The sequence below is a fragment of the Pleurodeles waltl genome, chromosome 9, assembly GCF_031143425.1.
Source record: "Pleurodeles waltl isolate 20211129_DDA chromosome 9, aPleWal1.hap1.20221129, whole genome shotgun sequence".
Taxonomy (NCBI): Eukaryota; Metazoa; Chordata; class Amphibia; order Caudata; family Salamandridae; genus Pleurodeles; species Pleurodeles waltl.
Window position 1 is genome coordinate 626,563,741 of NC_090448.1, and position 27,199 is coordinate 626,590,939.

Sequence of the window (27,199 nt, forward strand, 5' to 3'; positions counted from 1 at the left end):
TATTGGGAAAGTATTTGTAACTGAGGCTTACTTTTTCCTAAACTGTATCATATGCAAAGCTTAGATTAACATTAACCATGAAACCAGTACACAAAAGATATACACAAATGTTAATGAAGAACACAGCTAGTGAGAGGCATATTTGTAGCATTATACCTGCTGTAGGTGTAATTTGAAATGATAAAAAGTTAAAGAAACTTTCAACTGTAGTTGATAGATTGGCAACTACCACTTCTGGAGCTATACTATTAGAAAACACAGAGCTTGTAGCTATTATATCTATGGTGTTGCAGAATTGGTGCCCTTTAGATATCCTATTAGCTGACAGAGTCTGCATCATGCTGAAAACTGAAAATTGTTTCAGTTACATATATGATAAGAGCAGAAAGATAGTAAAATATGCAGAAAAAATTACTGACCTAAAGCATGATCTTGAACCATTATACACCACCAGTATTGTTCAAAGCTTTACCAAATGACTTACAAGAATAGCTAGTTGGCTTAAATGAATGGAGGGGGAATACTTAAAACAATATTAGTGCCTATTCTAGTTGTAATAGCCTGCTTTCTTTCTTTGTTGTGGGGTGCAGTTCAGTCCATTGCTTATTGTTCACTACCATTTGCCTTCACTGCTACTTATCCATTGCCCCTTACTCATATTATCACCTGCCAAATGTGTGTTTGCCTCTCTCTACAGAAATCAAAGGCCCTCCTCTTCAGTTCTCTCTGTCAGAGAGGCCTAGTGTCTGGACAATAAAAGGTTATCAAGCAGCAATCTCCATTCTGCTAGATCCTTCATCAACGTTGCACCTGTTCTGGAGAGTTTCATGCAAATTTATTTTGCCACCGCCCATTTTAGCATGCCATGAAATTAGCTGTTTAGTCATTGGCCTAGATGGTTGCAGGTAGTGAGCTGCCATTCCTCTTTTAGCCAGTAACTCAGCTAATTCCACTAATGTGTATCTTGATTTTCATTTCTTAGATATAGGGATGATGAGCAGCAAGTAAGGTTTTGGATCAAGCATAGGTAACCTTCAACGATCAGGAGCAACCTAGCCATGTCAAATGTAGGAATCCAGCTTCTCACCCTCTGTATCATGGGCTTTTTGCCAAGAGACCTGGATGGACCATACACAGCTTTACCAGCTTTAGGTAGCTTCTGCTGGGGTAGTTAAACTGCACTAGTTTAAATCAAGCATTGCTAGACATTTTTTTTTATTGCAGACATGCCTTCTCCTGTTTCTTATCTCTAAGTGAACCCAAGCCATTTGGTGTCCATTTATTTTTGACAGTTACCTAATCTTGTTTTCTGGACAATTTGTATGCCGCATGGGGCATAGCTTGGTCAGTAAGACTGAGGGGCTGAACTTCAGACTTCCCAACAAAAACGCTGGCATATTTGTGAAAATACATTACATGAGAAGCAGGGCATGGCTGGGGTCTTTAGGGGCAGTGTGTATTGTTCGAAGTACTGAAACACAACATTTTTCAAAATAAGCAACATTTTAATGTTTTTAAGATCTTCAAAACAGTGACAAGAGAGTGTGAATGTGTGTGTTTTTGTCTTTGTGTGTGTAAAAATCCCAGGTGAAATCCGACCTCACCACACCATGCCTGACTGAAAGCACTAGTACCCAACTATTTGCAACAGAATACATTTATGGGGGTGTAACACCCCAAACACCCCCTTCAATGCTACGCCCTGTTTGCCACGCTTCGCTAATCTTAACATCTGAGCTAGTGTCTGTTTCCCTTATCACTGTGGGGAAGGTGGTCTAGAAGGCTGTGCAAAATGTGTGTAATTTTCATTTGCGTAGTTACATGAAAGTTCTGGAGGAATATGCATAATTGCACACAATGCAAATCTGCCACTTAGTATAGTTTAGTATGGATCAATTTTTGATAGGGCGATTTATTTTGTGATAAAACATGCACGATAAACATAAATTCTGCTAATAAAAGCCATGTGTGTTCTGGTTATTCACGTTGTTCCTGTACTTCCATGCTGTAATTTAACTGTGAATGGTGATGTAACTGCAAGATGGCATAATTTCTGGAATTTTGTTTCTCAAATGTAATGCAAGATTCCTAGAAGTACGCAAATTGCTTTAGCATAAATTATATTCCAGCCAAGCCCAGTCCACAAATCCCTAGTGGTTATGGTATGACTTGCATGTTGTAAGATTGCTGAATGGACCCCCAAACCTTTCCTGTGCCTCCATTAAGGTTAGCAATTTATTATTTAGGTGCAAATCTTCAATTGTTTCACATCCTCCTTTATCCACTTGACTGCTGTCATATCCCATTTAATCTTCTTGAATGGCTACAGACACTACAATGACATGGCAAAAATTAAGGGAATCAAACTGTTGTCACTACTCAACCCATATGCCATACACCATAGGGGTATTCCTTCTGAAAAGCATTCCCTCTCATAAGAAGAACATCAGAAGGCACTGACTCATACATTTCCATTAACAACCATTTGTCACAGTTCATTACTGCATACAATTATATTAGCGGTCTTGTGCTGCTATTTTATAAAATTCGTACAGAATTTTGAAAACCTAAATGCACAGAAGGAACTTATCCCATTACTTAAGAATTCACAGACAAACTGGCAAATCATTACACAACCAAAGCAGACACTTTGGACTCCTATTTAAAACAAAAGAAAACCACCAGCACCAACCTGTTTCCAAATGTCCTCTCCAAGAGTAAGCCAACCAAGCTTCTATATTAATTCAAACAAATATCATAAAGTGAATTTAAGATCTGGTCAAATCAAGCAGGCCTTTTGGCTGCCCTTCTGACACTTGTCCACCACACATTTTCAAGAACATTCATTTATCTACCTCTGGTGCCACAACCAGTAAGAAGAATCATCAATAATTCTATAACTACTGCAATCTTTACAGAAGACCTAAAAAAGGCATGCATACGTCTATTATTAAAGAAAACAAACCTGGTTCTGCATGAACCCAACAACCACAGACTAATTACAAATGGACGTTTCCTGGGAAAACTAATAGAAAGAGCAGAATTTGCCTGGATGTCACCATTCCTGAATATAATTCCATACTTTCAGACTACCAAACTGGTTTCCATCCAAGAAGAGGCACTAAATCTGCCCTCATTTCCATCTGGGATGACCTTAATAACATAGAAGACTGCAACGGAGTTGTGGATTACTTCTCTTGAACCTCTCAGCTGCCTTTGACACAGTTGACGATGACACCCTAATACAAAGACTCTACAAAGCCGGCATGGGGGGGGACTACTCTCGGCTGGATCACATCCTACCTTCAAAATAGAACAAATGTCATCTGTACTGCCCTTTGCTTATCCAAACAGTACTTCACAAAAGCAGTGGTCCCTCAGGGTTCAATCACCTCACCCATGCCTTTCAATAACTAAATGAAGTCATTACCAGCAATGATCAATTAATTTCAGCTCATATGCTACAACTATGCATATGACGCACAAATACTCCTTAAACTGGAATACCCCACAGACATTGGAAACCCCCCAATCTTCATTTGCCTCTGAGCCATTGATCAGTGAATGTCATAGGGCCATCTCAAACTGAATGCTTCCAAAACAGAAATACTCGCATGCGGCGACTGGAAAAATTAGGACCCACTCTGTGCCTGGCCATCTAGGACCACCTCCTAAAGTAACTAAGGAGGTAAGAAGCCTTCGAATTACCATGGATTACAATTTAACAATGAAGGCAAACTGGACATATTAGCAAGATCAAGCTTCATCACCATGATAACTCTACAACACATTGTCCCCTACCTTGGATTTCCACACAAGGTCCTGGCTACTACCTCTCTTGTACTGTCTAATCTGGATCACGCCAATGGCTTCTACCATGGATCATCTCTATCTACTATGACAAGACAACAACAGATTCAGAACTCTGCTGCCAGACTACTCCTACATGTAAGCCACAAGCCCACATCACCCCTGCCTTGAGGGCCCTCGATTGGTTACCGGTTGCCAGAAGATCAACCTTCAAGCTGCTTTGTATCATTCACAAACCAATACATGGAACTGGACCGCTTTTCATAAGGAATAAAAACATCAAACACATTCAACAAATGAACCTCTGCTCACCTTTGGCACCTCACCTCAAATCCCCACCCTACAAGAAAAAGACAATAGATGGTACATCTTTCTCTGTTCAAGTGACCAAACCATGGAATTCATTACCCCCAACTTCAAGATCCACAGAAAACTATCTTATCGTCAGAAGACTACTCAAGAGTTGGCTCTTTCCTACATAACCACCATACTCAAACAGCAATGTACTGCATATCCCTGTGTATGTAAAACATTCATAATTTGATTATATGTATATATCTAGATATGTGTATTTCATTGCACAAATATGTACAATAACTGTTTTTTCTTAAAATATATAAATACTCTTTATTTCTGCTTAACAAATGTATATATTATTTATATATATATATATATATATATATATATATATACACACATTCTACGCTTAACACGTTCATAGGTCATTGCATAGTTTCTATATAAGTTGTTTGATTAGATGCTTAGGAGTCTCTGTTTTATCTATCACAATAGGTAAATATTATCTTAACTATCTGCAAGCATTTCACTACTGAAATATTGAGGAAAGATAAAAATAATGTTATAAAAGTACAAAAATAAATTAACTTTAAATACTGCAACACTTGAATGTCTGTGTTTATATAATACAACTTCAACTCTCAATATATTATCTTCCTTATACATATATTCCCTTCCTCTGTAATCATGTCCTACTGTACAAGAGAAAAAAGGTAAAAAATCACTCTCTCCAATGCATTACTCTGTCTCACCCTTTACCTCTATCAATCTAACTCCACTCTCTTACTCATTCCAAGCCTCATTTGACTGCTTTGATGTGACAAAACCCTTCCTAGACTCTTCCCTCCTCTACCTCGCCTGGCCTACCTCAAACCTCAATTTACTACTATGATCTCTCAAACAACCCTACTATATTGCCCCTCATATATGTCCTTTGACTCATCCCAAACTTCATTTTACAACTATGATCACCCCAATCCCTTTCTACAGACTCTTCCCTCCTCCATCTCTCTTTCACTCATCCCAAACCGCATCTTACTACTATGATCTCCCAAATAACACTTTCTGGATTCTTCCCTCTTTTATGCCTCCGTTCTTCTCTTTTTATCCAACTAAAGGACTCACATGTCTTCTGCTCAAATTAACTAATAAATCCCTACATTTATACTATATTCATATTTTCCTATACTAATCCACCACTAATCTTTTTAGGTTCCGGAGTAGCGTACTACCTACTGAAAAGCAATTTGAATTATAATTTAAAATAATCCCACATCAGACAACACCAGCCCGTTCTGTTTGTATGACATTTTCACATTTTATATCCAGATCCCACTTTGCTTCCTTGCCCACGTCAATGAATCTAGCAAGTTTTTGAATTCCTCAAACAGTCGTCTAGATAGGGAAATAATATACCATGAAAGTGGCATAGACATATTGGTTGTAGCACAGTCTTTGCCAATGCTGTCCTTACAATTACAGAAAGAGGAAGAATCCACCAGGATGTTGAAGATTTTCTCAACCAGTATATGACTTTTGCCAGTTGTACTCCAGTCATTTTGCTAGCGAGTGTGCCATTAGGATTCCAAAGTACTAAAAGTGATCTGTCTCCCACCGGGTCATCAAGAGATGCCTATCAAATCATGCCAGGTCGAATAATGGAAACAATCTAGGTTTGTTCCAGTTGATTTGTGGTCCTGATATATCTCCAAACAACTTAAATTCCTCTAATTGTGATGGCATAGATCTTTTTAGGCCTTGCAAATACAACAAAGTATAATCTGCATAAATGGACATGTATTGCATGGTTGTGCCTATTGGTATGCCCCAGTTTGACCTTTGTCTTGTCACAGACTCTGTGTTACAATTTCCAGCAATCACTGCCCTTTGCCCTCCTCTCTCTCGTCTTCACTCTCACTTTAGAGTCAGTATACATCAACTCCACCCTATTCAAGAACTGTAGTCCCAAGCTCATTGCCCTTAACGTTAAGAGCTACCCCATTGTCTCAAAAGCATTTTTCATATCCCACACACCCAGTAAATAATATTCTTCAACAGAGTCAAGCTGGTGTCAGGATGTGATCTGAGCAGCTAATGCTTAGAATCATAATTCTACATGGAGCAAAACTGCATTAAGTGTACTATGACATCCAGTACGCTGACCAGTCTGGCAGCTACTGCTGTGCGTTGGACCTTTACATCAGTATTAGTCATTGGAAACATCCTTTATGAATCAAAAGGTTCTCTGTCCAACTTCGTGATCATGACCAACTCTTGCACAGCGAATGACAACGTCCTGTTGGTCTATGCCACAACAATTATCTTTATGAGCTTTTAACCCATTATTCCCAAATAGGAATGACCGAATTCACTGGGGAAGGGATCAGTACCTGGTGTTTCTCTCCACTTCGTATTCTTAATTGGCCCCAGGAACTCCTCCGTTATGAAAGGGGGCTCCAGAAGCCTTTCTGTTCCTGACTTAGTCTAGCCATAGGGATCTCCCTGACCATTACACTGTTGGGACGGAAAAGTCCTCTGCATGTTAATGGACGTCCACTTGAGTGCTGCAACTGTACTAATGTCTGGATCCCTAATGCTGATTGGCAAGGAGGGGCGCCAAAAGCACTACCCTCATATACTGCCTTTAATAGGAATAAAGCAGCACAAGCATGGTGGTAGCAGCATACTGTGTAGTGATCAGTAGTAGTAAACAGGTCATTTTTACCTGTGTCACTGGAGTGAGGTCTACATGCTAAATCAGTGAAAGGTCTGCTCCTCTGTGCTTAATTCACACTTAGCCTTCATCAGTTTGATGTGTAGTGCTACGCAGTGGATGTGCGGTATACATGTGCTGGATGTATTGTGCCTGTGAATGGTACAATACAGGACTAGTACAGAACTGTTCAGTGTTTGTATATTATATGCCAATGACTGTTACAATACATAAAGGATGTAGTGCTGTCCAGTGTGTGTAGGGTATATGCATGTGCTAGGTGTATGTGTGCCTGTGAGTGGTACAATACATGTAGGATGTTTTGCTGTGCAGAGCGTGTATGCTGTATACATATGGTAGGTTTATGTGTGTCTCTGAATGGTACAGTACATGGCTGACTCTGGGTTTCACTTGGAAGATCCAAGTCTGTATGGGGAAACATGAGAAGGTAGAGGAATTCTATACCCCCCCTCCCCCACCAGATTTGTGTACTGCTGACCTCCTGTAAGCACAGTGGGGCACACTGGACAGAGGGACAGCCAGGCTACCCCGTTGACTTCAAAGGGTGCTCTTTGATTCAGAGAGAGGTCACAAGGAAGAGGCCTAGGCACATCTCCGTAAGGTTATGAGGCTGTTAAGGGGATCATAAAGAATAGGAATGAGGACCTGAGCTAACCTTTTGATACACATAGCACTTTGGCTGACATCCAGGTGTGAACTCCTAGTCATTCCCATTGTGTTGTGGGGCTTTTGAGTCACTCGAGCATTGACAAGCTGCTTCTTGAAGAAGAGATGGTAGAGAAGTGGGAACTTCAAAATGAAACAAGCCTCAAACATAAATGTCAAAGTCTCAAATTCTAAATCACATTTGATGTCTGGAAGTGGACTATAAGAAGGGGACACTGAGATCCCAAAATGGGTCAACTATCATTCAGCCAGCCAGGCTGTGCGAAGTTGAGAATCTCTGAAAGACCTCTGCCTGTGACCAGGACTGAGGGGCAAACTCCATATGCGACAAGGGGCAGCTGGGACCAAGCAAGAAGTGCAACCTTGTTGGGCTCGTCACTAAGAGGAGAGAGGCTGCTGTGGGGACCTCTGCAGACCTGAATGACTGAGGACCAGCATCTTGATCTTTGCACTACTTCCCCCCGCAAAGAGGTGGAGGCAAGGATCAAAGAGCTTAACTAGCTTGGAGGAGCCACAAAGATCCTCCAGGCGCTGCAGGTTCACAACCTCATGTGAGGATCTTGAGAACCAAGGCTCATCTGGGCCACATACAGAGATCCTAATGGAGACAGCTGCTGCAGCTCCTGCGCCCATAGAGGAGGCTTGCTCAGAAACTCTGGTCACTCCAGTTCTGCAGGTAACACTGATTTTGAGCCAGTCTTCTACAGAGGAAACATGCTTGCCTGATAGTGCTTCGGCACTAGAACACTTTTGACTGAAAATACAGAGTGGGAGTCCTGAGTGTCAGACTACTGGTGAGGCTTCCCTGAATGCCACCTACAGTGAATGAGGGATAAACAAGTGCTGAAATGTATACAAAGCAAGCCGGGTAGTGGTGGTAAGTAAGATGCACTTCCCAAATCTGGTGACAGTATGAATGTGGCATTTTATATAGAAAACTGTAGATGCAATGCGGTTGAGTACACTCCACTACCCTAGAGCGTATTTTGGTGTTCAGAACAACCACTTCAACAAAGTTAATAACAGACACCACCGCACTCAGAAAGTCCATATATAAATCAGTGTTTCAGTTAAAAACAGTTGCAAAATAATCCCGTATTAGAAGGCATCAGCATAGGTCCATCGAGTGATCAACGTTCCTTAACCACAGCCATCGTACTCAGTTGTATGAACATCTTTGCATAAACAAGCCAACATTTGTTTCGTCACAACAAGTGACTTTTTCAAGGCTCAAAGCAAAGGTCCAGTCCAGAAAGTACCAAATGTATGTAGAAAGAAAATAGAATATGCTTCAGAAATATGGTTATGAGTAACTCTTTCATGGTAGTCACAAGGAAGAAAAGTGGCAGTTATGTGAGACCATGATAAGTCTAAAATCTCGGAGTACATGACGAGGAAAGTGCCGGCGTGGAGACGAGTAAGAGAGTGTCGGCCATGTTGATGAGCCATTTTAAAGGGCTCCATGGGCATGGACATAGAAGTGAGGGGGAGGAAGCAGAATGAGGGAAGTCATAAATGGCAGCCATTTTGGAGTGTAGTGGAAGTAAATTGAAAAGAAACAAACAAACACAGGAAATAAGGTAATTATTGGTTTATGTGAATTAATTAGCATTCCCCTGTGCTACATGTGGATGAGCCTGCTAGCATTAAGATATATATTAAAATATTGGCCATATCAGTGAGTCATAAAGGAGCTCCATGAATAAAGAAAAAAGTCGGAAAATGGTGAAAGAGAGAAACAAATATCCTAATCACATATAAAGTATAGTTAAGCATGTTTGTTAACTTGTGATAATATTGAGGTGTATAAAGAAGGGAAAGTGAAGGGGAAGATGGGAAGTGAAGTGAAATACAATAGTAATACCAATAAGAAGAGAATTGTGTAGTGTGAATAACATAACAACCTAAGTCATCTGCAATTCTTAAAGCGCTATATAGGGTAAACATAGCAACAGCAATGTTGATGCAGGCTTAACAAAGGTAAAGGGAAAAGTATAAGACTAAACATGTAGAGACAGACATGTATATTGCCACAATTATATGCTTGAGTAGAAGCATATAATAGTACTTTCCACATAGATAAGTCCAGATAAGCAAATGATACAGTACATTTACTGTTATAATTAATAAACTGTTGTCTCTCTGGGCCTTAATGTGGACAGGGAACTACATGTTTTCCTCTAGTACATATTTCAATTAATGTTGGTTTGTGTTGATTTGTATATATATATATATATATATATATATATAAATATATATATATATATACATGCTTTTCAGAACTTTCTGGAACACTATCCGATTGTATCACAATTTCCTCATTCCTCCACTAAATCTTTCTTAATCATATTGGAGGTTGTTACTATGTCATCATATTCAAGCCATTTCTTTCTCTTTTGGTACTTATATTTAGTTATGTTACTTATAACTCTTTGTTGCATTGTATACAATACTTTAGGCCATATTTTTTGCTTATACTCAAGCATATAAATGTGCCAATATACATGTCTGTCTCTACATGTTTGTTTTCAATTTAATTCCACTACACTCCAAAATGGCTGCCATTTATGAGTTCCCTCATTCTGCTTCCTCCCCCCTTCTCTTCTATGTCCATGCCCACGGAGCCCAGATTTACTAAGGACTTGCTTTGCTCTTGCGTGACACAAGTCATTGTAAGGCAATGGAAGTCCTTTAGTGGTATTTACTAGGCCACACAAAGCCACCTTGTGTGGCTCTGTATGGTTTAGGAAATCCAAAGTAACATGTTCCATGGGTTGGATGTGGGCATTCCCACGCATCCATCCATGGATTTTGACAGAATCCCAGTTTTATAAAGGTCTCTAAACTGGGGTTGGGCCAAAATGGTGTGCCTCCCTGAGCTAGGCTTAACAAAGTGACATATCTTTATTTTTCCTTGTTACTTCTTGTTTGTATGTGTTGTGCAGATGCAGTCTACAGCACACATAAAAAGAGGAAAATGCCTTTGAGAATTGTTTTTGTACAGGAAGGTACCCCATCGTGCTCAAACACAATCCTGCCCGTAACACAGTTGCTCTGCACCACGGTGCAAGTGTGCCTGTGCTGGTGTCAGGCAGCCTCAAGTGCTCCAGCGCTCGAAGACAGCAGAAATGTGCCATAGCTTTATAAATGTGGCACACTTCTGCTCTCTTCCTTTCACACAACGCAAAGCAGCAAATTGTCTTGCTGCGTTGCATGAAATAGTAGCAAATCTACCACTTAGTTTTTAGGCAGTATTGTAATTTTTAGAAGAAAGACCACCAGCACTTTAATTCCCCATGCCCAGCAACTGCAAAATGCTGTTGGTAGAAAATTTGAACGGCCTAACAGACACGGAGTAATTTCAATGCAGCAACATTTAAAAAGAGAGAAAAAAAATATCTCCTTTTTTTTTATTCAAATGTCGCTTGCTGCCCCTTGTCATGCGTAGTATGCGCTATATAAATGCAATTATATAGAATATAATTTGTGATTTGTGCCTTTTTTGTTTGGATAGACCCCGGCTAGCAGTTGGTTGGGAACATGGCATAAATTGCCTTCAATTGCAGATGCTGCATCAGTCATCGCAGTGTTAATGGGCAATCACTGTCCCGCTTTCAAAACAATGAGGATGCTGAAGCATATGGCCTTGCACAATGAAAGTCCCCACCATGAGGTCTGTGACTTAGAGTATTTAGAATCACTGGTGACCCCCGCCCTCTCTTTGGAGACACTTTCCAGCAGTACAGAAGCTGAACGTGTCTTTCTAAAGAAAAGAAAATGTTTCCTAAACAGTGATCTACCCAGGCACTCTCTGAGACAAGCACCCATGAGCTCCGGACTATGGCACAAGACGGGGGAGGAGGGAGGTTGTTTTAAGCCCAGTTAGCGCAATGTGTGTTGCATGCCTGAACGGAGGTCTAATTCTTGAGCAAGAGCCCTGGGATTCGATCTTGGAACATTTACAATGAGGCAAGAAATGCACTGGACCGACTTCTTTAGATGCTAACAGAGTAGGCTGCAAGATGTATCATTCCCTAAAGACTGAGATCTGGTTTGACGAGAAGAGCTGTAGGTCACTCCTGTTTTTGAAGGATGGGTGGTTGCCACCTGTTTGGCTAGCCACTGTAAAGTCAATGTGTTCCTGACACGATACCCAGTACTTTGGTCTTTATGCCTGTCAAGTATAAGCAGCTCTCCTTTATCCAGTGTTGCCTGTGGTTCAGGCATCTTCTGGTGTTTACCCCTTCCACATTATTCCCCAGCTGGATCTGAAATTGGACTGAAAGTAGAAATAGTACACTGCATCATAATTTAATAACTCAGAAAAAGGATCAGGCCAAGATTAAAAATAGGAACAAGGAAAAAAGGTAGTGTACCTAGTCCTAACACAGTGTGTTAGGACTAGGTACACTACCTTTTTTCCTTTCCATGGAGTACAGTGGGACATTATTTCCCGTATTAACTCCTCTTGTTCCTTTTTTTAATCTTGGCCTGATCCTTTTTCTGAGTTATTAAATTATGATGCCTAAGGCTCAGAGTCAATTTTAATCCGTTTGTCTCTCCCATCTCTTTTGCTATTGTCAGTACTTTTTACAGACCTTGACCTTTCTGCTATATTATTTTCGGTTGAGTGCCACCACCTTGTGTGGGGTGGTCCGCCAGACATTGCAGTGCCGGTCTGACGAGGAGATAGCCCAATGATGATGCTTAGCATCCTATTGGATGCTTGAGGGCTCTCCTGATAATACTGACACTCCCTCTCCCTGCATGTACATGTATTGGAACAGTGTACTATTTCTACTTTCATTTCTAGGTCTTGGGAGACCGTACACTGGACCATAATTCTCCCAGTCCCTCTCTTTTTTTCTTTTTTTCAATCTGAAATTGGACTATCATTTGCATGCACAACATAATACCTCATTAAGATGAAATAATCTAGATATTACTGTCAGTGAAATAGGCAGCCCCAACTCAGTCAAGCTCCATGGAACAAGAATTAAACAAATTCCTAAGGTAATTAACCATTTTTTCAAGAGTTAAGTTTGAAAATACCCTTGCTGCCTTTACAACTGTCACCAATCATGCAATATACTCATCCTGTTGAATAGGAAATTTGGTAACAATGTATGTATTTTTCTACCGTCAAGTATGAAATCAGATAAATGATCAAATTGTCTGTAATCAATGCCACTATTTTGAGATTTCTTCCTAACATAATTAATGATGTAATAGTGCACCTAACCCAACCAAGAATCCAACGAGTAGGGGTTAGTGGTTCTGCCAGCACATTCTGAGCCACTTAATGCCTATCTAAATCCCTTGCCTATGATTTGTTGCATGTGTGTAGCATGTTCGTAGCATGTTCTGTCTAATAGAATGTGCTAGTTACTGCATATTGAGGTCGGAGCGATGTAGACAGTGTTTTAACACATAATATGTTGTGTTTCAAGAGGGCTTTGGGAATACAATAAAAGGCGGTTAGTGCATTATGTTCAAAGGCAAGAAAGAGGTAATTGTGTTGATGCATTAGCTAACGCACGTGTTTACTTTTCTTTTGAAAGAAAACAGTTCACTGTATGTGTTGCATTTGGATCAAGAACCACACAGACTGAACGTGCACCTCTTAAGACTCCAGGTTCTGAACTCTGTCAGCTTATAATTAGCACCAGGGTTAGAGGCAGTGGTTCCTTTTCTAAGATGAGCCTTTGAGGGATTTTCAAGTGATGCTTGGTATTGTCGCTAGAGGTCAAGCTTTAAATTCACTGACTTTGCCAAGACTTCTCCAGTCCCCATCAGTAGTTAGGAAAGTATAGATAGTTCTCCAAAATCAGGCTGTGCTTTTTTTTTTAATAAGCATTATGTTGATCCGCTGCCATCCCCTCCGATTCCCCTGTCTTTGTAGACATCAACATGTGCCTCAGTTAGTGTCATTGATAAATCTGACACGTTTCAGTCTAATATCATGACATCTAATCCCCATGCGCCTGAGACTTTTTAATAACACGCTCTCTTACGCCTTGGGGAGAAATTTCCATTATTAAAAATGCCTCACTTCAGAAAGTTGTTGTCATTGCGCAACCTGCATGCTATTTAGTTTATATTACTTTTGAACAAGTGATAAACAATCCAGGGTTATTGCCAAGGTGACAAAGAGTTGGCTTGCCATTAACTTGGGAGCACAAAGGAGCTAACAGTGCATTTTTGCACAAGAATGCCTTTCTTCTGGCTTAAAATCTAGTTGAATGCTTCCCCTGTTTAAAACCGCAAATCATGAAAGTTTGGATCAAAAGTGATTTTGACCATGTACTGATAATGCAATCTTGGTAAAATTCTGAAAGCTTCAGTTGTGGAAACGAAATCATATAGCCCTACTTAATAATTTCCAGGTATTTTGCTAAAAAGGTATTTGGCTTCTTCACATGACTCACAAGCCATTCTTCATGTTATGGATTCCTCGCTGAGAAAACTCATTGGCAGAGACAGTGCCCACCTCATCAACATATTGGCTGGTCCTGTGGCACTGCTTTCAGATTGGAGTACATGCCTGTTTGGGATTAGTTCTAGTCCTTCCTGCTGTGTTGGACTCATCTGTTCCAGTCAAACCACCCAGATCCGTAACGCTGCCTATTTCATGTGATGTGTCTCAGGGTTCACTGATTTCAATCACACTTTTTAACCTCCATGTGGAGCCACAGAGAGATCGCCTAAGGGCCAGGTGCACCTTCATCCAACTATATGCTGCTAATGATAGGCATATGTACCTCAGTTCATCATCCACAGCTGAAAATGACCATGGGTGTGAGTGTCTCAGGTTCATTGAGGTTGGTATGATACTTAATGTAGCTGTGAACAAAATGATTTGACCTGTTTTATCATTCCACCACTTCAGTTCTGGCTGCAAGACCTTGCGCCCAATTGTGAAATTCCCTGATTGGTAAAATAATTCAAACACTTAATTAGAATCCTGAGTGAGATTCAAATTGCACATTTCAGAATAATTTCATTCAGTTACCACTTAGTGGTTGTCGTATTTTGGGACATCCCCCAACAAACGGTAGAAGCTATCTCCTCCAACCTTGTGGGTATCCATCTCACATAGAGGTGGGAGAATTGCTTTGTTTTTGCAGGTGAGGCCTGAGCTGCTCTACCAGTGGAAGCCCTGGACCTGACCATCTGCCTACCACAGGGAGACCAGATCACAGTGACAGTCACCCAGTTCTGTATAGGTGGGGTAGGTGACTCTCACTAATTTTTTCTGCACGGGTACACCATGCAAAGCACTGGAAGACCTGAAGTGGGAACACAATCAGTGGCTATTGTACTCAGAAAGAAAACTCCATGTGCATCAGGGACAATTCGTTTTTTTTTACTTTTTCAGAAACAAACCTCCGCTTTTGGGGTTTCTTTTTGAAAAAGAAGAACAAATGCTGAGCGGGACAAAAGAACAACTGGTAGCCCTCTCACTATACTGCCAAAAGTGCTTCAGCCGTAGTGACAGACGTACTTTTATCGCACTGATTCTCGACGAGGAAGCTGGGGATGTCTAAATACGGCAGGCCTAAGACCACACGTGACTTCTTAGATATGTAAAGAAGTTTATTCTTCCATCCCACATGCAAAGTGCAGTACCATTATTTGCTCTACAAATTGACAGAAAGCAAGTGCTCCTGATAGGACTGCCTCGGAATTCCTAATCTCAACAACAGCGGGTTGCAAGTCACAAATTATCCTTCTCCTCTCAGGTTAAAGTGCAAATTTAAGGACCATATATGCTCTTGAATTTAGACCTGCTTATGACTATTCCTGTGATATGGCAGAGTCATTGCATCTAGGGTGTGTTGGGTGTTTTCCTTGTAACGAGGTATTCTTGGTAAACTTCTGCTGAGCTGTATTTTTTCACTCGTTTAAACTGGTCTTCCGTTGATTTTTTTCAGGGATTAGTGTGACCTTTTAATGTTGAATGCAATTTTGGTGCATAATATCAAAGTTAGCACAATAACTAGGGAAACGTCTCAGAAATATGTGACCCTTTTAAAGAGACGTTACTGGGAACCACCTCGCTGGTCTGGTGCTAAGGTATGCGTTAGGAGAAATGTTTTGTGAAAAATTATATTTTTATAAATGCTATATGTTGGTATAAAGAAAACATGTTGGCCCAGTTTGGCCATGTGGACACTTTTAAGCTTAATTGAAAGGTGAGCGTACTGGTGTCATGAACATCGTGTAGTAGATCATCTATTAATTCAGGTTCCAAATAGAACACAACATCACATACAGGAACAGCAAAATTCAGCAATGTTTATATTGGTCTGTTCTCCCCCCAAAAATGTTAAACGTTTGTCCACGATCAACGAATCCATTCCATATTTTCAGGATAATCATCAAATATGTAGATGATTCATGTTTAGATTAACTGTATGTAAATGTATAGCACATGGACAGCTTGAAGATCTGGCATAGAAATGGGTCTTGCTGGTTGAGAGAACTCTAAAATCCCAGACAACAGTCTTTGCAAAACACCTGGGCTGGTGTATTCCATCACAAGCAATACATTTCAAGACGCGAGTCATCTTAACGCACCTCCTCTGCCTCCCTTCCCCCTACACACACGCTCACAGGCGTAAGGAATGCGAAACAGGTTGGTCAGTATTTTATTTTTCTTTGAAATTCTGGACTGCAGAAAGAAGCAGCGACAATAACTTCAGTAAACAATGACACTACGTTCAGCTAACAAGTCTGGAAAGAATACCACACAGGACCTCAGCAACGTTCACAGTAGGGGCACATTGTACAAGTGCTACGTCATTTCATTTTTATACAGAACTGTACAACTTTTTGTATAAGTGCTAAAAGTCATGGCACAAGTACTCTGAAAAAAAAGTTCTTAGTGCAGTCAGATGCAGTGTCCTCCAGATCATCTATAAGTTCTGCTTCTCAGGGTTACTCTTTAGAAGATAGGTTGCGTGCTTTTTAATGGAACACCACGCAGTACTTTGGTTCACTGACTAAACCGATCTGATCGTCTAGTGGAACCAGGAACCAAGAGCTGGTTAGTTTGACTGGTAGGTAGGAAAGAATGACAAGTTTGTCACTAATATTCAACTGCTCTCCAGTCTTCTTGTGGAAACTGGTGCTTACGTGTTCCTATATGGGCAAAAGGTCCATTTGAATCCTGCCGCCCACATTTTTGTAGGTCACTGAACACACTTAGGCTGAGGTCTGAGTCTATCAGCAGAGGTCACATAGTCTTGGAATAGAGGTGCACCATCCTCCAGTTGATGTCGGAAGTCATACAATGGAGTAGTGCAGCGTTATTTGATCGGGCGCAGTCTTACGGCAGGAGGACACCGCCATATGGCCCGGGGACGCTGTCTTGGAGCACAGGAAGGCAGTCGTACACAAAACACAAGGGGATAGTATTATACAACACAGACAGAGCTGAACACACATCAGTTCTCAGGGTTAAAGCTACAAAGCTATCATGCTGACATAGTCTAGAAAAGCCAAAGTTGAACTATAAACCTGGTGACAGAAAAGAGACTTATGGCCTTCGGATGAAAACTCAGAAGCCTTGAGCACATAAGGATATAATTGAGGACATTTTGAAGAAAAGTCAATGGAGTGGCCCTAGCAAGAAGACAGGGGTGCGATTTCATAGAACATAGACAGTCTAGAAAACCCAGCTTGGAGACATTAACTCGAAAAGTGAAAAATCAGATAGTCTTCATAAAAAACATAACTTGAACATAACCTGAAGTGAGAAAATGGCAGCATTAACCCCAAGAAATAAATTAAAGAGACATTACTGAAAAATTTCAGTTCAAGACATCTAGCCCAATAGAACAAAGACAGGAGCACATTCTTTCCGGACAATCGGAAGGCAATTTGCAAATCTCAGCTTCGACATTTGAACTCAAAGAGGGCAATATGAAGGAACCCCATTTTCGAAACAAACTTTTACTGCAGAGGCTCGCTTATAGACTACTGAGGCAAAGGAAAGCTGTAATATGGCACAGAGAAGCACTTTTTAGACACAGGGAAATAAGTTTGGAACACAGGGAGACAGTTGTACAGCACACGGACAAAGTCTTAAAACACAGGGACACATTCTTGTAGCACAGGATGCCATTTTGCGACATGGGGCATCTGCGCTATAAGTCAAGGGACGCAGTCTTATGGCTCAGAAAGCAGTCGTACGGTACAAGAGACACAGTATCATAATAACAGCGCATAAGGGGCACAGTGTGATGGCACAGGAATGCAGTCTTATGGCACAGGGAAGCAGTTCATGAGCAAATGGCTGAAACGTTATATTCACAGCTTTTAAGAGACACAGTTTTATGGCAAAGGGACACAGTCTTATGGCATGGAGTAGAAGTCTTTCAAGCACCAGTAAATAGTCTTAAGTACAGAAACACATTAATAGGGACATTTTCTGGTGCATTGACGGGGTTTTCGACTTATCTCCAGGTAATAACATGTTGGCTTCAACTAATTGGTCATCTCTCAGCACCAGAATCATCACAACTTGTACTGGTAGGAGCTGATGGCATATACATTTTACCAAAAGGTAGACTTTTTTGTTTTCACCATTATAGTTAGAAAGTGTCTTAATTATTAAACAATGTCAAGAGTATAAAAATGGGAAGGAGCTTCCACTAAATGTAGTAATGATTAGAGCTGGACTGTCCAGCCACCGAATAGTGGTGTTTTCACAATGGTGAATAAACATGCAATACAATCTCATCATATGCACATTAGCCCCATAGATAGTCATAGGAGATGTTCGGCAATCCTGGCTGGATTTTAGATTTCAGTAGCTTTGGCAAGCCCATCCCCAAAAGTCCAGAACTCCAAACAATGGCAAGAACATTTATAATTTGAGTGGTGCACTATTCACTGCTGCAGCACAGAATTTATTATTATTGATGACCACTCAAAAGCTCCAAAAACTGAGTGTCAATTTAGGATGAAGTCTGTTAGTGCGCTGGAAATCGAGGCTAGCGTCTTCGGTACAGCAAGAACAGCAGAGGCGGGAGCCACTGATGATGACACCACCAGGGGTCCTAGAGACCTAAGCGCTAAGGCAGAGGCAGGAAATGATACACTGCAACTGCCAAAGACTGCACATTGACTGAGTTCACTTCCAGGAAGGATTTCTGGTTAACAATGGAGACCTTAAACTGTCTTTTACTGCATTATCTCCAACAAGCAACTTCATAGTTACGCAGTGGTGCATAACTATATTGCTTGTGATACATCACATGCAGCCCTGTAAAGTTTCCCATGTCCATAGGTGATGTGTTGCTTCAGGCCAGATTTTGTTTCTTTGAATTCTGGGACTTATAGTCTTGTTTATTCCATTAAATACAAGCATTGGCATAGTCAATAGGTCTCACCTTATAAGTATTTAGCCATGCAGCACATTAAACCCTTATCAGAAATAAACTGTGTTAGTGCATTCCTTTATACACTTGGCATTAAGCTGCAATGGTCAGAAAATCCCCTAGAGGGTGCAACAGTAAAAATTACATTTTTAAGAAACATGGTCATGTAACCATATAGTCAGCCCCTAGGTGACATAACCACATAAAAAGAGAAGGGCAGAAAGCATTCTGTGTAACCAAATATTTAACCCCTAGAGGGCATAATGCATTATGCATTTTCAGGCCTAGCAGGCCTGCTAGGATATTATTACAAACAAGGCTACTCCCAGCTGTAGAGGAAAAGCTTTAGCCATTCGAAAGCTCAAAGAGACATTGACTAGTGGGAGGGGTTATGATTCTGGGGTACTCTAACCTCGTGTGGGGACCCAGAAGATGAGCTGGGCAGGAAGAGAATGTCATGCTGGATGTTTTGGTGGTGGTCCCATTGTCCTAGGACCACCACAGCTGAGTTATGGGCAAAAATATGTTGTAAAAGTAATCCCCACAAAGCATTATAGAGTGCGTTTCCCGAGTGCAGTAAATATTGTAGTATTGGCTCTCCCGCTGTGCCGGGGAGAGCCCCGTTGAGGGTTTCCCTTGTGTTATTTTCTACTTAAAAGGCACCACTTTATATATTTTCTAACTGCTAAATGTGGGAAAATTTAGAAATGGGGCTGCAAATTTTACCAGTGCCCATGTAAAGTGCTCCAATCTTCTGGTCAAGTTTGTGCTATATAAATAAAATAATCCCCCTCTACCTTGCAGCCTTTGTCGGGCACAGACACCGCAAAGAAACAGCGGGGTGCCAGAGGAAGAAACTACATACTGCCACGAGCGCGAAGTGGAGAGAGGCAAAAGAAAAAAGTAGAGCACCAACACTAAGGAATATGGCTGATCATGCAATAATCCATGTAACAGTGTCAGTCTCCAAGGCGGTAACAAAACAGCCTCAAGGTGGGGCAAACCTAAAGCATTTAGCTAACAAACCAAGGCCAAGGAACAAATGAAAGTGATAGGCGTGTGATGGGCATGGTAAAGCACACAGAAGTAGATTACAGCATGTCAAGAGATAGCACATGTGCACTGCCTAGGCTTGACCTAAATAGGACTACAAGTCCCAGAATTAAAAAAAAAAACAGGACAGGACCAGCACATCACGCATGACCCTGGGAAATATGGCCACCATATACATGGCAATAATATTCCATTCTCTATATTTACAGGAAAGTATATAATTGTATTCATAATTTCACTTATACCTACCACCCAACTTATGCATGGGTAGAGTTTAGAAAAGTAAACATGTACTTACTTTACAATGTAGTGGTAGGTCACTGTAGTGGAGTGAGATTATTGTAGGTAGATACTGATAACTTTAATATTGTCTTATACGGTCAACCTTGGCGTTTGCTAGACTTTTTTATCTGAGCTCCCTCCTACCAGCAAAGCCCAGCCTTCTTCAGCCACTCCCTAGCAGACAGTCTTCTATATGATATGCACTCACACTCGACAGAATGGAACGCATCAACATTCTTTATTTATTATTCTTTACTAACAAGTACAAGACCAGATGTGCCATCACCTTTCTGTGGATACAACATATACTTCTGGAAGCTTGTATGAAACTGAGCAAACACTCTATATCTGTGTCACTAGGGTGTAAAGGAGTTGACCTTGGGGAGCCTGGATTCAGGACAAATCAAATTTGCTTTGTCCAGTGGAAAACCTCAAAACAATGTCTTCACAGTGACCAAAAACTGAGGCAGCCGAAAAAAAGACTAGAAAAACGGATATGTTACTTCAGTAGCTGGAGCTTCCGAAATGGCTGCATTTCACAAAATCAATGCTTTGAATAAGAGTACATGACTGCGGCCAAGGCCGAGCCAACCTAATAAAGGCATATGATTTCACTAAGAACATTCAGCTCTGTGTTTGGAACAGCAGCTTGGTCATACTGAATTCTGTTGCATTATTCCCAAGGTGGGACAAGCGACACTTCAAGATTGAGAAATGTTGTATGGTTTCCATACTGAAATAGAATAGATCTCAATACAACCCGGTGATCGGAATGTTTTGTGCAGAATAATAACTACTAGATCCTGCCCCATGCATGCACAGGCTGATGACTCAAGCGAAATCATCTGAGCAGAAAAACAGAGGTTAGCCGCACCAATGACGTAACATCAAAGGCGCAGAATAAGGCATTTATCAAGTTAAAAAAATGGTGCAAACCTTTTATTTTACTAGTTGGTCATAGTTCAGGAACAGAACAAGATACAATCGCGCAATTACGCAATTGAGGAGTCAGTAAAGAAAGAGACCGGGCCAAAGAAATGGATATTAGAGTTCTGGACGATTTAGGGTATATTATTTCATTTAAAGCCCAAGTTTTAAACAAGAAAACGTAAACCAGTGCATATATAAAGGAGAAAATCAGTCTAATGTTTTTAATTTTTTTTTACCGATGCTGTCTGCTGGATATCCCCCCATTGCAAAATAATCCCCCGAATCAGCAATGGGTAGATGTTTATGAATAAAGTACGTAACAGGTATTTTCGATTTCCATTTCAAACTATCGTGCGCCTGTCTCCAGAGGTGTCCATTTTGAAGGTGTGGACAATCGTCCACAATAATTAAGACACAGATAACTAATTATTTTTATGTAAACTAATTAATTATAACTATGTAGGCAGTATTAAATGGTGGTTAGTACCAACCAGATGTTCAGATTTAATCGTGTGATTGAGAAGTGAAGACTCCATTACCCTGCAAATCTCATTAACTAAGTTATTCCAATAAAAAAGGCAATACGTTTAATCAGTTTATACCAGACATCTCTGTTTTTAACCTTCATCTCACAACATGGACAAAAATGCAGTTCACACCTTCTCCCGCTTGAGGGAGCTCTGAGGTAAGGAAAGTCTGGAAAGAGCTGGCAGTCGGAAATAACAAGTAGGTGTGGTAACTGGAAATCACGGTTGGGGCTAAAATATTGTTACTTGGGTATTATAATCAAGGAAGGGACTCTATTCTTAATATGGCCCTGACATAAGGAACCCATCAACAAGGAGCAAGTCTAACTGTGCACCACACAATGCAGAGGCGATGGTTTGTTCCGAAGAATCCCTTTACTCAGCTCAGAGAAGAATTACCACCAGGATCAGTTTTCCTTCCGCTCCAGAGTTGGGGAACTGTGCATGTTGCCAGTAGTCATAGAGAATGGCTGCGAAGCAAAGAAGGACTCGGCTGCTGTGAACACTCCCCCCATTGCCCCCGAAATTTGCGCCAAACCGGAAGCGCCAGACGAGTTTCCAAACGGAGCCACCATGTTCAGTCTCTGCAGATGGTGGTACATGAGTTCCATGGGGGTCTTAGAATCCGTGTTGCCAAGGTCCCTTATGCTGATACCGTGGGTGGAAGAGAGCGTGTTGCTCGGCATTGAAAGAGTAACATCGGCCGGGGCATACCTGATAGTGCTGGTAGTATAAGGGCCCTGAGACCCGGAAGTGCTTGCAATGGTATTGTGGCCACTGAGGCTCCCTCCGATTTGATGGACCAGTGGCAGGACCATATTGCTCGCGTGGAGACGATGGAAGACTTCCATTTCCCCAGGGTAGAGCAGTGGGGTGAAGGGAGTGGATGTTGACCTGTCCTCGCAGGGAGAACCAGAAAGCGGTGGGGAAAGGGTTTCGGAGGAAGATGCGCCCATGTGGACCCGAGGTGAGGAGCTGAAGGGGACCTTTTGAACACTGCCGCTGCTGTCCATCTCTGGCGGCGTCAGCACAGAATCAGGGATGGACACATACAAATTAGAAGTGGGATTGCGTAGACTGGATTTATCAGCATGAAGTTCTTTGTTCACTGTGAAGGAGTTCTCCTCTGACCCTTCTCTGGAGGGAGAGTAGCCCCACATGGTGGCTTTCTCATACTGTCTCACCAGAGACTGTTCAGTCTTAATATGAAGAGCCGAGCTAACTTTAGAAGGACAATTTTTCTGGGTCTGAATGACAGAGGTGAATTCAGATGTACTGGCTCTGGTGGCAGTCTGACTCCTCTGATGGCCGTTCAATTTTCTCTCCATTTTCCGCCTCTTTGGAGACACTCTGTCAACCTCATCCTCGCTGCCACTGTCTGATTCATCTGTACTAGGTGATGAGGCCAAAGCCATGCCTTGCCTCCGATCGAGATGCCCTTCTGGCTGGAATTCCAGTTTGATCCTTTTTCTGGTTGGGACTCCAGAGCTGACCTCACTATCGCTGTCATCCTCACCTTCTGCGTTGTCCTCACTCCTGTCGTTGGCTTCTGTGAGATCAGATCCATTTTCATCCTGGGAGGAGCCTGTTGCCTGCTCCAGTTTGCTCCTGGAATAGTTCTGACAGTGTTCTGCAGTGTCCTTTGTGGGGTAAGCAGTTCCTTTCCTGCTTTCAGGAGACAAGTTGTTTTCTGCAAAGAAAAAAAAAGGTTTAAGCGGTTTAAAGAGAAGATGGAGTGCAAAGAGCATAACTTGGCTGTGTCATTCTGTGCTTCAGAAATAACATGAAAATATACTCAATGGCATGTAGAATGTGTGTTCAAATGTATTCATGTAAATGTGGTGCATTGATAAGCCATATCTTCTAAGTGTATTTATAGGTAGCAATGTAGAAAAGTCATATCCAATCACATGGATGCAATATTACTCAAAAGTATTGATATCATGATAATTAAGTTAAATTATGTTTTCATAATTATTCCTCAATTATTTTCCTTATGACAAAATGCACTTATAATCATATATTCAAATATGCATTGAGTTCTATGTGAAGTTGGATGGAGTTGACGCCTGAAATGGTTTTCCGCGTTTAACCTTCAACGTGGAGTTTTGCTCTCGTTGCATATTTCTTTATTTACAGATTTGTCTGCACAAGTCTCCAGTTAATGAAGAGCTTATTGTTAGTTGTAGATAAAGGGGTATGGGAAGACAAGTAGCCAAGGTTGAGGTTTACGAGGAGCTGTGAAGAAGAACTTCCCTCCAGATACCTGGACACAGGAGTGATCCAAGGTCATCCTAATTCTTGGTCAAAGAGATGAAAGGCTAATAAGTGTTGCAATTTACAACTGTACACAGACAATGGAACGTTACTGGCAGTGGCAGACTTCTTCTACCCTTTGACTAGAGCAGACCCTCAGAGAAGTAGAGAAGTACTGGCCTATTGTCCTTTACTTGGCTGATGTGGCTTTATGCTATGAACATCTCTCTCTTCTTCAGAAGTTCTACTGAGATTTCTGTGATGCTGACACTTTTGATTCATTTTCTGTTTCCACCATTTGGAGAATTTTTAGGTTTCTCTTAGATTATTAGATAACCTGATTTATTTAGATTCAGTGGTTAGACAGAGAGGTTAAAGCTTTAATTTTGATAATCAGTTGTTGTTTTTAATCTTTTGCATTGCCACTACTGAGATTCTGGTATGCTGTGTGCTTGTACAATTTATTCTGATTCAACACTTTAACTCGCCTTTGGTGATTCTGTACTTATATAGTATGTTTTTGAGATTCATTTACATAAGTCTGACTTTGAATTTGTTTTTTGAACTTTAATTCCACCTCTGAGATTCAGTGTGTGGCCAGATGAGTTACACTGTATTGACCAAAATTGTTTTAATGTGTCTCTCTTTACCCCTCGTAACTCCTAAAAAAGATTAATCAGACCTAGGAAAATAGTGGATGGGTCAGACGCTAGATCAGAGTCATCATGGGAGGCATCCTTGAAACAAGTCTGGCAGATGTAAAATCTGTCATTGCATTGCCACTCTGTCGCTTGGGACTGAATTGTCACATTTTCCAATTACAATTACAATTTCATCAATTTATAGCAATTAAATCAGGAAAAACTGAAGAACGACAAACCTGAAAAGGCACCCACAACACCTACACAATCTCTGCCATCTCAAATCTACTGTACTAAACTCCCAAGGTGATGTTATTACCATCTAAGACAGTTTGATAGTTATCTATTTTATACTCCTCCTGAACCACATTCCTGTGCAGTTTGAATACTTAACTGTTTTTTTTGTTTGAAAAAAAAAAACAATTTTATTGCGTTAATGAGAAAAAATAAAACCACGAAACAGGCAGGCTACAGGACAGACAGTACCGCAAAAATCATTAGAAAGCAGCAGATGATATCATGATCTGAGCCAACATGGTAGGCGGAAGACAAAAGATACTGTAAAATGGAGGCCACATCCATGTGCGTGTTACTCTTTGAAGAGTATGAAAAGGTAATGATTTATGTAGAGACCTTCCTATCGGAAATGTTCAGCAGGCCCCTTACCAATTCCTGCAGGTCTTTCAGTAGCCTTCATCATTCTGCACTCTGGACATGAGAAGCTTCTCCACTCTTTACCATTCAGTTACATATCACTACCGCACACCCTGCTACCCCCATCCAACAAACAGTGGAACTCCGTGATTTTTAGAAATGGAACTAAAGTTTTTAATGCTGCACCTTTCTGATTAAAACAAATTTTATTATTTGTGCGTATGTTTTTGTGAGTGGATTAAATAAAATATTTTACATTTTTTATATTTCTTTTATCCTTGTTTCTACATGTGTGTGTATGGTTTTGAGGCTCAAATCATAGCAATTCGCGTAGGTGGGGGTAACTCGCCTCCAGCAGTGATTCAGTGTATTTCTATGGAAATCTTAAGGTTAAGAACCACTGTCCTAGATAATTAGATTGTGAAGTTGGAGAACCAAGAATGAGAAGAACCTCTCAAATTATGTGCCAATGGGGGACCAAATTATGTGGGAGGGATGGCTAATTTGCACAACAAAAAAATGCAAATTATATGACATAAGGCCTCACATTTTGAGGCAGTATTAGTTCACCATTTTCTCATTCTAAAATCATTAATACTTTCTGGGTGAATATTTCCCCACAAAGTATGAGTTTAACACCAAAGTATAGCACTCAGGAGCTAGAAGGAGAATCTTTAAAATTTACAAAGGTCTGACACAAGGGACAACGTGTTGCCCCATTTTTCAGGACTTTTTGACACGTTAGTGTGAGAAACTATTTTCATGTTATTTGAAATCTGAAAATAATGCAACAGATGGTGGAATATGCATCAAGTGGGTAACTTCATAACAGTGGGTAAATACAAGGGCCGGCTTTAGCTCTGGAGGCACCTGGTGTGACAATCTTGTTTTGCAAAAACTCCCCACCACCCATAACCTCCATCTCCACATTCCCCTCACTACCACCCTCAGAGCATCACACACATATTAAACAGGACAATTAATCATACATGTATAAAAGATGGTATAGGAAATGTTGCATAAGACAAGGAGAATTACAAGGTGTTGCAGTCACATGGCATCTATACTAGTAGGCAGTATATTTTAAGAGTGTTTGTTCTGGAGAAACACAACCTCAGGATTTAAAACATACCACAGTAGTTGGGGGGCTGGCTTGACTAATAAGAATGTATTTCTAGCCAAACCCTTTTTAGGATAATGAAAGAGTGGGGGAAAAAACATAGGGGGTCATTACGAGCCCGGCAGTCGGTGAAATAGTGGAGGTATTACTGCCAACAGGCTGGCGGTACCTACCTCCACTATTATGATACTGGCAGTTTAGCCAAAGCCAAACCGTCAAGTCAACACACGGACCGCCACGGCGGTAACGACTGCCGGGCTGGAGACTTCAGTCTCCAGCCTGGTGGCCGTCACTAGGCCGCCCATGGCATTTTGACCCTGTCCACCACCATGGTTTCCGTGGCCGTGGTTTCTGTACCGCCACGGAAACCATGGCGGTAGGCACTATCAGTGCCAAGGAATTCCTTTCCTGGCACTGATAGGGGTCTCCCCCGCCCCCTCCCCAGAGTCCACCCCCCACATATACACACATATACACACACATACACACATTCACCCACGCATGCATACATTCATACACACTCACAGCAACACTCACAAACATACATCCAGGCACACATGCATTCACACGACACATACACACACACCCACTCATACACACATGCATTACACACGCATGCACGCATTCAAGCACAATTACACACACCCTACACACGCACACAACACCCCTCACCTTTCTCCTACCGGAGAACCTGACTTAACTGCTTGCAGGGGGTCCTCTGGCAGGAGACGGGACGCGGCGCTGCTGCCAGCAGCAGCGTCCGCCAGAAAAACACCGCCAGGGCGTATCATGGAACATGATATGGTAGGCGGTGTTTTGCTGGCGTGGTGCTGCTGCTGGCA

At 41.3% G+C, this 27,199-nt stretch overlaps 1 protein-coding gene across 2 annotated transcripts in view; it reads right to left on the reverse strand.

The window, feature by feature from the left end:
• Positions 1-16,144: 16,144 nt before the first annotated feature.
• NPAS1 (neuronal PAS domain protein 1) overlaps positions 16,145-27,199 on the reverse strand; it is a 444,390-nt gene continuing 433,335 nt past the window's right edge. For both annotated transcript variants that reach the window (XM_069207656.1, XM_069207657.1), the window contains exon 11: positions 16,145-23,376. In XM_069207656.1, the coding sequence (XP_069063757.1) occupies positions 22,094-23,376 (1,283 nt within the window). In that variant the 3' untranslated portion in view covers positions 16,145-22,093. The remainder of the gene's footprint in view (positions 23,377-27,199) is intronic.